Consider the following 13,959-nt stretch of genomic DNA (forward strand, 5'->3'; position numbering starts at 1 on the left):
TAACAGGAATGGTGATGAGAAATACAAAAGCTAAGCAGGCCAACAGATACATACCGCCCACCATACACACTGCCCACCTGATAGAGCAGGCCAACAGATACACACTGCCCACCTGATAGAGCAGACCAACAGATACACACTGTCCACCTGATAGAGCAGACCAACAATTATACACACTGTCCACCTGATAGAGCAGACCAACAGATACACACTGTCCCCCTGATAGAGCAGACCAACAGATACACACTGTCCCCCTGACAGGGTCAGTTAAGGGAAGCAAAAGAAACCAAACTAAACCAGACAAAAGCATAAAATTCTCATATGACTTACCCTCCAGTGTGGACAAATTTGATTTCATACTTCAATTATAGTGAAAAAATACTTTTGTGTTGTATTTTGTTTTGTTTTGCTTGAAACAAGGTTTCTCTGTGTACCCCTTGCTGTCCTAGACCTCAATTTGTAGACCTGGCTGTCCTAAAATTCAGAGATCCACCTCCCTCCACTTCCCAAGTGCTAGAATTAAAAGTGTGCACTGCCACTGTCTGGTTATTAAAGGAGAAAACCTCTTTTTCTTTTATTACATTTTTATTTACCATGTGTGTATGCCATGGCCTGTGTCTGAAAGCTAGAGGAGTACTTGTAAGAGTCCCTTCTGTCTTCCTACCAGGTAGGAACCAAGGATTGAACTTGGGTCATCTGGCTTGATCATAAGCACCTTTACCCGAAGAGCCACTTTGCAGGCCCCATAAAAAGCTATTTTTGAAAATACTAATCGCTCCAGAAGTATTGAATACTTGAGTCATTTAGCAAACACTTAGTAAGGACTTGCATATTGTACAAGGCAACCATTCAATATGCAATAAAAGATAAAATATGTATGTACTTATTCTTGGTAGATGTAAGAAAGGCATCTAAGAAGAAAATACACTGTCTGCGCCTTTTCATCTTGCTGATTGCTACGTGAATTATGCATTACCTGCCCTACTTCTGTATCTTTAAAGTGCTAATGTCTTTTCAATTACTGTCGACAGTAATGATCAAAAGTACTTTGTATGCTCTACTTAAAAGGCCTTTATTTATTTCACAAGGACTGTACTTGAACAGTCTTTCTAGAAGAACAAGACCTTCTGTCTTTTGAGTCTGACACCTTGGTCCTCACATACTGTGTTTAAAAGAACTTTTTAATCCCTCCCATGTGCCACCATGTGCCAAGCTCTCCTTTCCTCTGTAGTTGTTCAAAAGCATTGTAAGATATGTAAGCATTCAAACAAGATCAGTCATTATCCTGACAATATCATCAGTGTATCTGAAAAGTAACTAACAATTGTGTCTTCAAATGTGACACACAGCGACATGGCTAATGTTCAAACAGTTGCTTACTTGGTACTTGGTGATTTATCAATTATTGCACAGTTAAACTGGCTCACTCATTAAGTGGAACAATCAAAGAAACTTCAGCCCAAACACTACAGCCTTCTCCTACCCAACCTAGATCAATTACGGTTCATTATCTTCTTGGTCAATATATATTCTTATATGCAAAACCATTGACCTCAAGCTAATGAAATAGATAATTTTATCTCCATAGCCATTTCATGTATGTAACCACATCAATTAAATATAGCGTCTGTCCAAAACATAAAGATAACTGTAAGATTAATTAAAGACACACAACAGAGAAGTACACTGACAGAAAATTTACAATCTTTGAAAAACATTTATAAATCTGAATTCCTCAAATCCTAGATCAAAAACTGATTATCATTTTAAACTTTATTGGAAATGATTTATTTTCTTAATAAGCAAATGATAAATGCTTATTAAAATCCTTCTGGATTAGGAAATGCTACCAAAATGATGGTTTATTTTGGTATCACTTATATCTTATACAACCCAGGACAATTCACTGCAACTTAATTTTCTTCAAACCTTATTTTTAATGATAGTTCTAAAATGCTTAACCTCTCTTCTAGCCCACCACCCGCCAGAGCTATAGGAAAAGGATAGGGGTGGAGCGGAGTGGACCTGTTTAGAAAGGATCTCTGAAGCAGATCCCATCTGTGTTGTCTAGAAATCAGCAATTCAGTGCACAGGTTGGCAGTGGCAGCTCAATCCACCTGGAAACACTTCACAGACACACCAGCAGTCCTCTTAGGCAGTGTCAGGATAGCAAACAGGAACCACAGCAGTGGCACTACCAAGCAAAGACAGCCTGGCCTCCCACTCAGCACAAGTCAGCGGGAGGGACGAGAACCAAGAGGAATGCCAGGAAAGTTCTTGGATGGGCCTCTCTCAGGGAAGATCAGTGAAGACTCAAGACCAATAAGCATTGTACAGCTAGCTCTAACAGCAAGCCAAGCTCAGCCTCAACCTCCATTACTGTCCTTCGAGTCCTTTCTCTTCTCTGTGGAGTCTTGATCAATGGAGCTCAACCACACAGTGTAAGGCGGACCAATACATGTGTGTCATCAGTGAAGACTCCTTCATCACGTGTCCTCTCACACGCTTTAGAACATCCTTTCACGTGTGTCTGCTTCACCAAAACGTTCCTTCATGAGTCGGCCTTAGCCTTTCACCTGTGTCCACTTCAGGAAAACACTCCTTCACGTGTCTGCTCCAGCAAAACACCGTCCAACACGACTGACTTTCCCGAGAACCCTAAAGTTTCCACCTCACTCTGCCCCGGGGGTGGCACTACCAACAGCAGGATGGCTCCTACTACAACAATCACCAACCAAGAAAATGTCCCACAGACCTGCCTACATGTCAATATGACTGAAGCATTTTCTTAAATGACATTCTCTCCCCAAATGACTCGACCTGGGTCAATCTGACAAAGGTCTAACCAACACACAGGATAAAGGCCAAGAGATGTAACATTTGAAATATGTGGCAGAAACAGACAGGAAACACCATAAGTAGCATAGACGGGCTTAAAATAGCACACAATAACAATGATACTAATCAATAACGACCAGAATTATCAGGAATAGGCAAATACACCTAATAAGCCATTTCTAAATTTTCACATTTAGGAAACTAGTATCGTGTTGGCTTGGTTGTTTCACTAACCACATGGACTTAGGAAGCTTTTCACACAACTGTGACTGTGAGATCTAAAATCATCTGAGAAGCTCTGGCCATGCCTTTGGTGAATTACCTTGATTTCACTACTTGCTGTGGGCAGGCCAACACCAATCTGATTGAAATCCTGGCCAATCCACGCAGAGAAAGAGAGCTGAGCAGCAGCCGCACACCCATCGCTCCTGCTACCTGCCTATGAATGTGATGTCATCAGCTTCTTCTACCTCCCACACCCTGACTGTCACACCATGATAAACTGAACCTCCCCTCCTCCAGCTGTGAATAAAATAAGCCCTTTCTCCCTTAAACTGCTTTTGCCAGAGCACTTTATAAGGGCAACAAGAAAAGCAACCAAGACATCAGTTAAATGAGAAACAAGGTGGGAGTTAGACAATTAAATACAGTGTACAATCTCCAGCACTGCCAATAAATAATTAACTAAAACAAAGAATAGCTTTAGTATTAGGAGCTCCCTTTCACTAGAACAATTAATCATACAACTCACTCTCAAACAATTAGAAACTATGTAATATACTAATAAATTAAGTCCACTAATAATATAAACTAGATAAGCAGCTTATATTGTATAAAATGTGTAACATATTTTATATTACTGCATATTATTATACATTAAATATTATATGATGTTATATATTAAATATTATATATGATTAATTATATAATATAAACTTACATTACATATTATATTATATATATTATATGTTATATTATATGCCAAGGAATAGAAAGATTAACAAAGAAAGAAACAAGAAAAACATAAAATAGACAGTCATGTCATTATAGCCAAATAATAATAAATCTCCATTTACAAAAAGAAAACTATCAGAAAAATTCAACAAATTATCAAGTATGATCATCATTTGCAAATTCAATAAAATTATCTGAGACCAATTTTAAGAAAAATAAACAAAAATCTTTTAAAAAAACTAAAAATAGTTACAAAAATACAAACAACATCTTTGTAATTTTTCTCAAGATAAACGCTGGGAAGAAAAGAAATCAAGAATGAGTTCCTCGACAACTTCCTGGACTGATGATGCATCTTTATGGACACAAAGCTCACCCATTTCTAGCAGCAAGATGAAGGGGGGTACAGCCTGAAATATCTTGGTAGTTAGGGTTTGCTCCTTTCTTTAACAGAAGAACCAAGCACTCCACAGATCCACAGCTAAAAAATATAAAAGGCAATCAGGTATATTCAATGAACAGCCATAGTTAACGAAACTTAAAATAAACAAATATCTATCAAACACTATTTTTAAGGTCCCAGTTTACCTACCATTTAACTCATAACAAAAATGAATTACCCTCCACCTTCTAAATATTACATTCTTCTATAAATGCAAGTTCAAATAAAGTAAAATTAACAATTAGTTTCTAAAGGAAACAAAACAATACTCTTGACTTCCTGGCTTTCCCTGAGCTAGTTAATCATGAACAATTAGTTGCAACACTACCACCTACAACCTGAAAGGAGACTGGTGTCAGATTGTGGATAAGAAGGTACTCCCTCCTAGGTATGAGCAGTATAAACCGCTGAGTGAGCAGGCATCCGCCATGCCCCCTTTATCCCTTATAGTGGTAAGGTAAAAGAAATGCTGGTTAATACACACTCTACATATATCCAGACAACCCCAAGCCTCACCTAAGGTAAGCTACAAGCACATGAACCTGAGACGCGAATTCCATACCAAGGTGAACAGTATGTGAAGAGCACAGCATATCAAGGGCTGAACAGGACACAGCCCCTTAGCTGCCAGCCCTCATCCTTCCCCACCCCTACTCTAGACCAGTTTAACACCAAACATCTCAGGCTTACTTTGCTGCAATGTGAAGCAAGCTTCTCTTCACACGTCCAAATGCATAATTGACATCAAATTTTGAATTTGATAGGAGTTCGGAAACAGACCTATACAACCATAAAAAGTAAGTAAGTAAAAAGAACTGGTGATATATAAGTAATAAAAACATTTTTAAAACGTAGTAAATCAAGGCAAGAGCTCTTTAACAACAGTTATTAATCCCAACAGTTCTTTAGATTAAGAACAATCAATACAATACGGTTCAGAAATCAACAAAGAAAGACGGCACAAACCTAGGAAGCAAGTGCCTCCTCACCTGTGCTGATCGGCCATCACCATGGGCATTAATGTGTAAACAGCAGTCTCGCTATCTGAGTAAAAGAATAAACAAGAGAAGAATTCAAGCATGCCCTGCTTTTACAATAGATGGTGTAAACAATTCCAGCTTTCCAGCTGTACGCAGAAGTGCAGACAGCCAACAAGGCAGAACACCAAACACACTACAGATGGCACCACAGAACTCTTCACCTCCTTCGCTGTTTATGCCTCCTACACTGCCACAGAAAAGCTTAGCTTGTGGTATAAAACAAAATTGGAGGGCTAGTATCTCCGGTAACTTTACCAAGGGACATTTTATTCCCAAAAAGATGGGGGTTTGAGACATGTTTTTAGACATGTTTTATTGCTTAAGCATAATTAGAGAAATTTTTAAGAAATTTAGGAAATTTTAACAACCCAATTTTAAATATTAGGGCATTAAAAGATATGCATGTGCTGAAATAATTCTAAAATCTTAACTATATGCCAAGCTCGGTGGCTCTACCCATAATCGCAGCACTCCAGAGGGGGAGGCAAAAGGACTGTTACACACTGTTCCAGGCCAGCCTGTGTAACACCTTTTCTCCTCCCCACACCCACAACCACCCCCCAAAAACACTGGTATTTTAAGAGCCAGGAGTAGAGATGATAAAGGAACAAATACGATGGGAAAAGGGAAGGAGGAACACTGGTGAAGGACAGGCTTCCCAGGATAAACAGTAGGGAGATGGGGACAGGGAGGAAGGGGGGAGCATACAAAACCAAGTGTGTGTGAAAATGGAGAAAATAGAATAAAACCTGAACGAGTGGAAAGATGTCTCAGGGTAAAGAATGTCTGATGCTCTAGGGAAGAACCAGCATCTGGATCCTGATTCCCATGTCAGGCAGCTCACAGCTACACTAGCTCCAAGTGATATGACCTCTTCTTCTGACCCTCGCAGCCACTCAAACACTTAGAGAATCACACACTCACACAGACACAGGCAGACGAAAAGAAAGACAAATAAATATCTTACTAAAAAAGAAACCTTAAATGTATACTTACTGCTTTACATTTTAAGACATTTTACATATTTATACATTTCTAGATAAAAGTGCAAACACACTGTGCCTCGAAAGTTAAAAACCAACCTCTATGGGGCTGGAAAGATGTCTGTGTGCGAAGGCAGCTGTGGCACAGGCATGGGAGTCTGAGTTCTGAGCCCTGACACCCACATAAAAGTGAACCGGGAACCCTCAGCACTGCCAGACATACAGTTACTGAGACTTAATGTCTACCCATCAAGCCTAGCCTCCAGGTCCAAGGGGAGACTCTTATCTCACAGAAACAGGGCGCAAGACAGTGGCCTCTGTGCACATTAACCACACACACACACACACACACACACACACACACACACACACACAGTCAGTATCTGAGATGTTTTTCAGTCAATGTTTTGAATTTTTTCTCTTACATTACTAACAGTATCATATTAGAGATTTTACTTAGCCTTTAAAGTACTGAGGCTTATACCAAAGTATCTCCCAAAAATTACAATGGAAAAAGAATAAATTTACAGTAAATACCGGAGCACCTCACACTTTAAAGAACTGATAATAAGTAATATCATTAGAAATAACTCCTACAATCCACAGAAAGGCCATTCTCCCCAAACCTTGTGACCTCACTCAGATCATCAGAAGACACCTGACAAAAACAAGCAACACTGCTAAATGCATGAGCAGTCTCCTTAGTGATCAGAAGCAGCACTGGAGGAGGATGGGAGTTAGGGAGAGTAAGTGTGACATGCTAACATAGGCAACAGTGGGAAAGCGGAGACACCAATCGAATCTGCAGTGTAGTTCACAGTGGTACTGTGCACGTTAGTTTCTTACATTTGATAACTGAACTACAGTAGTACAGGATGCTGGAAGGAAAGCTGGATTTTCTATAAGCCTAAAACAACCAGAAGTGACTTTTGTTTACATATTTTTCTCTGTGATAAAAACACATAACATTAGCCATTTCCAGTAAATAATTCATAACTAGTAACAATGTTCACATGGTTGTACAACAGAGTTCAAACTATTTCTAGAAGTTTTTAAAAATATTAAGTCTTTTGTATTTTGTTTTGTTTTGCTTTGTTGTTTTTTGTTGTTGTTTGTTTGTGATAGGGTTTCTCTGTGTAACAGCCCTGGCTATCCTGGAACTCTCTATGTAGACAGACTGGCTGTGAATTCACAGAGCCGTGTCTACCTCCCAAGTACTGGGACTAAAGGCATGAGAGATGGATCAGATAGACGTAATATACTGACCATGAACACTGACTTCAACATGCCCACCTGTAAGAGCTGAGGTGCTGGCCATGGTAGAATGCTTACAGAGCATGAGAGAAGCCCTGAGACCCTGGCTTGGATTCCCAGCTCTAACACACATTTTTAAAAGAGAAAAAATAAGTGTGCACTGATTAAGAACAATTAAAAAAAAAAAAGACTGCTAACTCTAATGATGCTGATAATGGTATTATGATCCTGTTTAAAGACTATGTATTAAGAAATATAGGGAATATAGAAACTTATGACCACTATATTATTTTACTATTTGTAAGTATAAACATGAAAACCAATTGTTAGTCAACATCCCCAAGTTCAGTATACGGATCTAATTCTTCAACTACAAAAATAATTTAATAATCAAAACATATCTTTCTTCTGGGGATGTGGGTGACATTGGATCTCAACAAGCTGTCCTTGAATTCTTTCTATGTAACCAAAGTTAGCCTCCTGCCTCTACCAAGGCATCACTTTAAACACCACATAAGAGATCGTTTATATCACAATTGCTTTATAAAATAAACACTATGATCCTTATTTTTGCCCCTAAAAGGCCAACTGTGCAAATGTTGGCATTTAAATGACTGATTCCAGGGCACCAACAGTTGTTACATTACACACAGCTAGTGTCCTCTTTACACAATACCAAAAGGTCTACAAGACAAGTGTCTTCTTAATATATACACTATACTCTAATTGTTTTATCCCTTTTTTCAAAATGCTGATGGCACCTCAGTAAACTGTGGTCACTACCTACCAACTGGTCATCATCAAGACTGAAAATAATGTCCTACGTTTCTGCTGACATCATGGTACTCTTTCTCACATTACCCACTTGGAGCTTCTAAACCATGACAATTAAGTAACCTCATAACTAACTGTCAGAAACAGGTAATACCTGTACTTAAGAGGACATAAAAGGGCAGTGAATAGGAACACTTTGGTTATTGGTTTTCTGTTGAGTAATTTAGTTCTAAAACCTTAGTAAGAAAAGTGACCAACCTATCTGACTTTCTCATCCCTTAGAAAGTGTTCTATTTCTACTTTTCAAAGTATCTTTGTGAATGTGGAGAAGAAAGTATCTGAGAACAGTAATCCTAGACTACTATTTCTTAAGTCTCTTAAGTATTTTTAATTAAAAATTAGTGTATGCATATTGGTGTTTTTGCCTAAATGTATGTATGTTCTACACTTTTGTGCTGGTGGGGGGCTGAAGAGTGTGCCAGATCCCTAGGAACTGGAGTTAGAGATAGGGTGACCCACCATGTGGGTGCTGGGAATTGAACCTGCATCCTCTGAAAGAGCAGCCCTTTGACAGTCTTCTGTTAACATTACAGTTGTTATTTTTATTATCCTTACATTTAATGTTTGTGATCTGTCATCTGTCTGTCCATATCTATCTTGTTTTGAGAGACATAGGGACACCAAATATAGCCCTGGATGTCCTGGGTCTCTATGTCAACAAATATTTATCTGCTTCTCTCTCCTTAGTGCTGGATGGGATTAAAGGTGTGAGATACCGTGCCTGGTTATGATCTGTATCTTTATAAGGTCGATGTAACTTAAACATATAAGATCCATATCTAATTTTAATATAAATAGAAGCTTTATAAATATAATTAATACAAACCTTTTGATGCTCACAAATGCTCACTTAAGTTGCATGCTTTAATTTTGTCTGTTTCCCTGAGACAGTCATTATGTAGCCTTGGCCAGCCTGGTATTCAAGGGTTAGTTTCAAACTCAAGGCAAATGCAGACTTGTAGGTGTGTGCCATTGTACTGTCATGATTAAAACATTTAGGTTCACAAGTACAGGTATTACCTGTTTCTGACAGTTTGTTATGAGGTTACTTAATTGTCATGGTTTAGAAGCTCCAAGTGGGTAATGTGAGAAAGAGTACCATGATGTCAGCAGAAACGTAGGACATTATTTTCAGTCTTGATGATGACCAGTTGGTAGGTAGTGACCACAGTTTACTGAGGTGCCATCAGCATTTTGAAAAAAGGGATAAAACAATTAGAGTATAGTGTATATGTTAAGAAGACACTTGTCTTGTAGACCTTTTGGTATTGTGTAAAGAGCACACTGGCTGTGTCTAACAAGAACTTGCTGGGCTGGATGAGCACAAGCAGCTGAGCCATTAGCCTTTCCTCATTGCACCACAGAGATGGCATCTTCCTTCCTGTAGACCAAGATTACTTGTACCAATCTGCTCATACAACCTGACCTTCACCATCCCTTCAAATGGGCACAGACAGAACTTCTGTCTCAGCTCTCTGAAAAGTGAAAAAGAAGAAAGATGTATTGTTGTTGTTGTTGCAGCCGCTGTTGTTGTTTTAAAAGCTGACAATTATTCTAACTAACCATGATTCAAAAATATATGCTAAAACGCACTCAAATTCTATCCTGTTAAACAGTGTAAATCTAATAGTTTAGTTTTCTCCACATAGTGCACAATACAAGTGAGCCTTGTAAAGCTCAGAGAAGCCTTATCTCTGACATGATTTCTCTGCCTGCCCCTCCTTTTCTAGCACCCTCTGTTATCCCTGCATGGGATGACACACCCATAGTCTCCATCACTCAGTGCTGATATAAGGGGTCTCGGTATCCCAGTCAGTATATCACGTATGTGCATATTCTGCTATACAGCAAAGTCAATGTGAGGGTGAAGCTGACTAGAAACACACTTTTATAATTAGATATTTACTGACTGCTAAATTCTAACAAAGCAAAAAAAATCTGACTTGATTTTGGAAAGACCTTAGTGCTTCTGTTCAGTCATATTGTCAGTGCATTCCAAAGAACACTCATGGAAGCTAAAGGACTACTCTGTGGAGTCAGTTCTCTCTTTTGACCTAGAGATGTCTGGGGTCCAGGAAAGCCCCTTCACACACCGACCCCTCCCACCAGTCCCTGTTCAGCCTTAAAATGCAACCACAATAATTTGTATTTTTAGAATTCACTGAACATGAACCTGAAAGAGCCAAGCTAAGAGAATTCAAAAAGATTCATCAAATCAAAGGTTAATTCAAAGAATAAAATGAACAATTCACTGTAATCAAATGAAGATTGGTAATCAAAGAGATGTAAGCAATATGCTATTTTTGCCTAGCAACAAGAGGAGACATTATTTATAACTGTAATAGTCAAGTCTCCAAGCACTCAGACTGCTGACCAAAACTTCACAAAGCACAGGTTAAGAAACTGGTAATTAAAGTTATATAATTAAATCCTGCTCATCTTCTAGGAACAAACCCTAAGGAAGCAGAAGACTAAGTCTTAAGGACAAAGCTGCCCCTCATAAAATCAGAAAAAAAAAATTTTAATTGGAAAAAAAACAAGTTTTGTTTCATTCATCCTACCAAGTCCTGCCAAATCATTAAATATATTTATGGATACACATCCATGATGTTTTCTAAACACAAAACAATACACTGTATAAAATATGATAGGTAAAAATGTTAACATTGTACTATTGAGAAGGGAATGATAGATTTTTCTTTATTTTTATTATCAATTTTTTCTACAATTAAAATATATGACGGATGGGCTGGAGAGATGGCTCAGCGGTTAAGCGCACTGGCTGTTCTTCCAGAGATCCTGAGTTCAATTCCCAGCAACCATATGGTGGCTCACAACCATCTGTAATTGGATCAGATACCCTCTCCTGGTGTGACTGAAGATACCAACAGTGTATTCATATACATATAAAATCTTTAAAAATATATATATATATATGAATATTTAAAACCAGGAAATATTATCAAAGTCTGTTATATCACACTGATGCAAAATGCTGGATACACGTTAGTAATACATAGCAATGTCAATAACCTACGCACAGCCTTCATCGGCTGTTATCAATAGACGGCATGACGTCAGAAAATACACGAGAGCAGCCCCTACTGAAAGATTCACAGATGGAAACAGAGGACAAAGCTGAAACTGACGTTTACTTCCTGAAACCAGGACTGTTCTAAATTAACTGCTTCGATCTAGCAAAGTAACAAATACAAAAATATTTTTGAGAAACAGTTGCCACAAATTTTCTCTACTAAGAATCATAAAGAATAAAACTTAAAAAAAAAAAAATCCCCCAACTCACCAACTCCACATTTCTTTCCATCACTTTCCTTAGCTAACTAAAACGAAGTAAGGTAGGCTAATGCCTAGAATCCAAATTCTTGGAAGGCTGAGGCAGGAGGCTCTCAAGTTTGCAGCCAGCCTGGGTTACAAGCCTAACTGCCACGTCTCACAACCACTAAAATTAGTCTGACTTCACAAGGCACCAACAACGCCCCCACCCCCGCCCCATCTCCTTGATTTGGAGTTTTCCAAAGCAAAAGTTGAGAACAGAGCTTTTATTCCTGTGTGCATTCTCACACACACACACACACTCACACACACGGAGAGAACGCCTACTACACCAGCAGAGCTTCACAAATACCGGTCTGGTGGCTTTGTCTATTGCCAAAACAGAGCGGCGCCCCGTATTTAAAATACACCCTAGCCCGCCCACCTCACTCTGCAGCTGAAGCTTGCCCGCGCCCGAGCGAGGCGCCACCGCACCCTTTCCCGGCGCGGGGCCGGACCCCGCGGACATTTCCGAGACCCCACGGGGGCAGCCCGTCCCCGTCCCCGCCCCCGCCGGCCGCGCCATCGGCCCACTCCCCCTGCCCGCCCGCCGGCCTCAGAAAAGTGCAGCGCGCGTTCTCCCGGTGCCTCACCCTCGGGCAGCTCCACGGTGCGCGCGCGGCGCAGCGAGCGCGTCAGACGGTTGAGCTGCTCCATCGCTCTCTCCATCCTCAGCGCGGCCTCCGCGAAGCCCCCGCCGCGCCCGCGGCCTCCGCGACCCGCGCCCTACATCCCGGCACAGGCCGGGCCCGCGGGCGAAGGAGTGAGCTCGCCGCAGCCCGCGCTCGGGAACGCTAGGGTGCTAAGCCATCCGCGGCCCCGACGGCAGGCAGCTAGACCGCGCCCGGGGTGGGCACCAGCCACCGCCTCCGCTTGCTCGCGCCTTTCCTGCCGCGGCCCCGCTTCCCTCCTGGGCTCGCGAAGCCTTCTGGGAACTGTAGTTCCGAGCTGGCTGGACCTCACTCCCCGACGGAGCCCCGCCTCTATGGACTCTGAGCTGTGATCTGTAGATTAAGCTGAGCAATTTGTGGAAATACTTTCTGGGGTTTCACACGCCGTCTCGTTCTTCCCTCCAAAGTTGTACAAGAACATCCTTCCTCGGTTCTAACACACCCAGTATAGCAGATTAGAGAATCTCAGTTACCCCTAAATTCAACACTACCAAGCTAAAACAGATGCACTTAGAAACAAATCCCGTAACAATCCTGCTTACATATGTAAATTTTGAAAAGCAAATAAATTCGACTTCGAAAGTAAAATATGTAGATTGTTTTTCTTTATTGTGACTTAACAATGCCTCATTTATTTGTTTCTCTTGCCGAGGGCATTTCTAAGAACAGGGACACATCTATCCTATGCCCTGTTACATATCCCTGTACTTAGCACAGGACATGATGCCAACTCCAAACTTTGAGAAAGATATAAGTGACAAAAAGGGGGGAAAGTGTTTATTTGGTAAAACGTAGTCTCAATTTCCATGACGGGCCCCAATGGGCGATACAAAGACACTGACTTGATGAGTATACCAAGTCACAGAAAAACACAAGTGTCCAAGTTAAACATGGTAATACATACAGGTAATCCCAGCACTCAGGAAGCAGAGGCAGGTGGGTCCTGAGTTTGGGGTTAGCGAGTGCACATGATAGAGCCCTGTTGTGTGATGGCAGAGGTATGTGCTTTGAGCCCACATGTAGCCCAGGCTAGCTTTGATTTTGATATGTAACTAAAACTGCTGTATTCTTTGTACCTCCCAAGAGCTAGGATCTGTATTGCAGCTCTGAAGGGGAAATGTTCCAGCTCTGCTCCCAGCTGCAGGAGAGGGAAGCTCTCCCATTACTACAGCTCTGCTCCGGGAGCAAACTGAAAGTGTTACCGCTCTATTAGAGAGGAATCCTGGCAATCTGGATACAACGCCACACCATACACTAACTAAACCTCAAACAAGAGATGAGGAGGGCGAAACCCAGAGAAGTGGCTGCCTCTGCTCCGGTGAGAATCAGGAGGGAACTGGGCAGAAGGCAGGGCTTATATAGGATTTTTCTTATATAGGATTTATCTATTTTATATAGGATTTGTGTCGGTTGGGAGTGGAGCTTTCCATCTGAGCTTGGGTGAGCTCTGGAATTGGTAGGTTTCCTGATCAGGGATTGGTGGGGTTTCATGCTTAGGAATTAGTGGGTTTTTCTAATCAGGGATTGGTAGGGTTTCATGCTTAGGAATTGGTAGGTTTTCCTGTTCAGAGATTGGTGGGGTTTCGTGCTTAGGAATTGGTAGGTTTTCT

General features: G+C 40.7%; 1 protein-coding gene across 2 annotated transcripts in view; it reads right to left on the reverse strand.

Moving 5' to 3' along the window:
* HACE1 (HECT domain and ankyrin repeat containing E3 ubiquitin protein ligase 1) overlaps positions 1–12,575 on the reverse strand; it is a 107,300-nt gene extending 94,725 nt beyond the window's left edge. For both annotated transcript variants that reach the window (XM_080937617.1, XM_080937618.1), the window contains exons 1-4: positions 12,272–12,575; positions 5,224–5,278; positions 4,925–5,014; positions 4,169–4,273 (exon numbers count right to left, since the gene is read on the reverse strand). In XM_080937617.1, coding sequence (XP_080793743.1) covers positions 4,169–4,273; positions 4,925–5,014; positions 5,224–5,278; positions 12,272–12,347 — 326 coding nt within the window. In that variant the 5' untranslated portion in view covers positions 12,348–12,575. The remainder of the gene's footprint in view (positions 1–4,168; positions 4,274–4,924; positions 5,015–5,223; positions 5,279–12,271) is intronic.
* Positions 12,576–13,959: the final 1,384 nt, after the last annotated feature.

The sequence above is a fragment of the Micromys minutus genome (assembly GCF_963924665.1).
Source record: "Micromys minutus genome assembly, chromosome: 25".
Taxonomy (NCBI): Eukaryota; Metazoa; Chordata; class Mammalia; order Rodentia; family Muridae; genus Micromys; species Micromys minutus.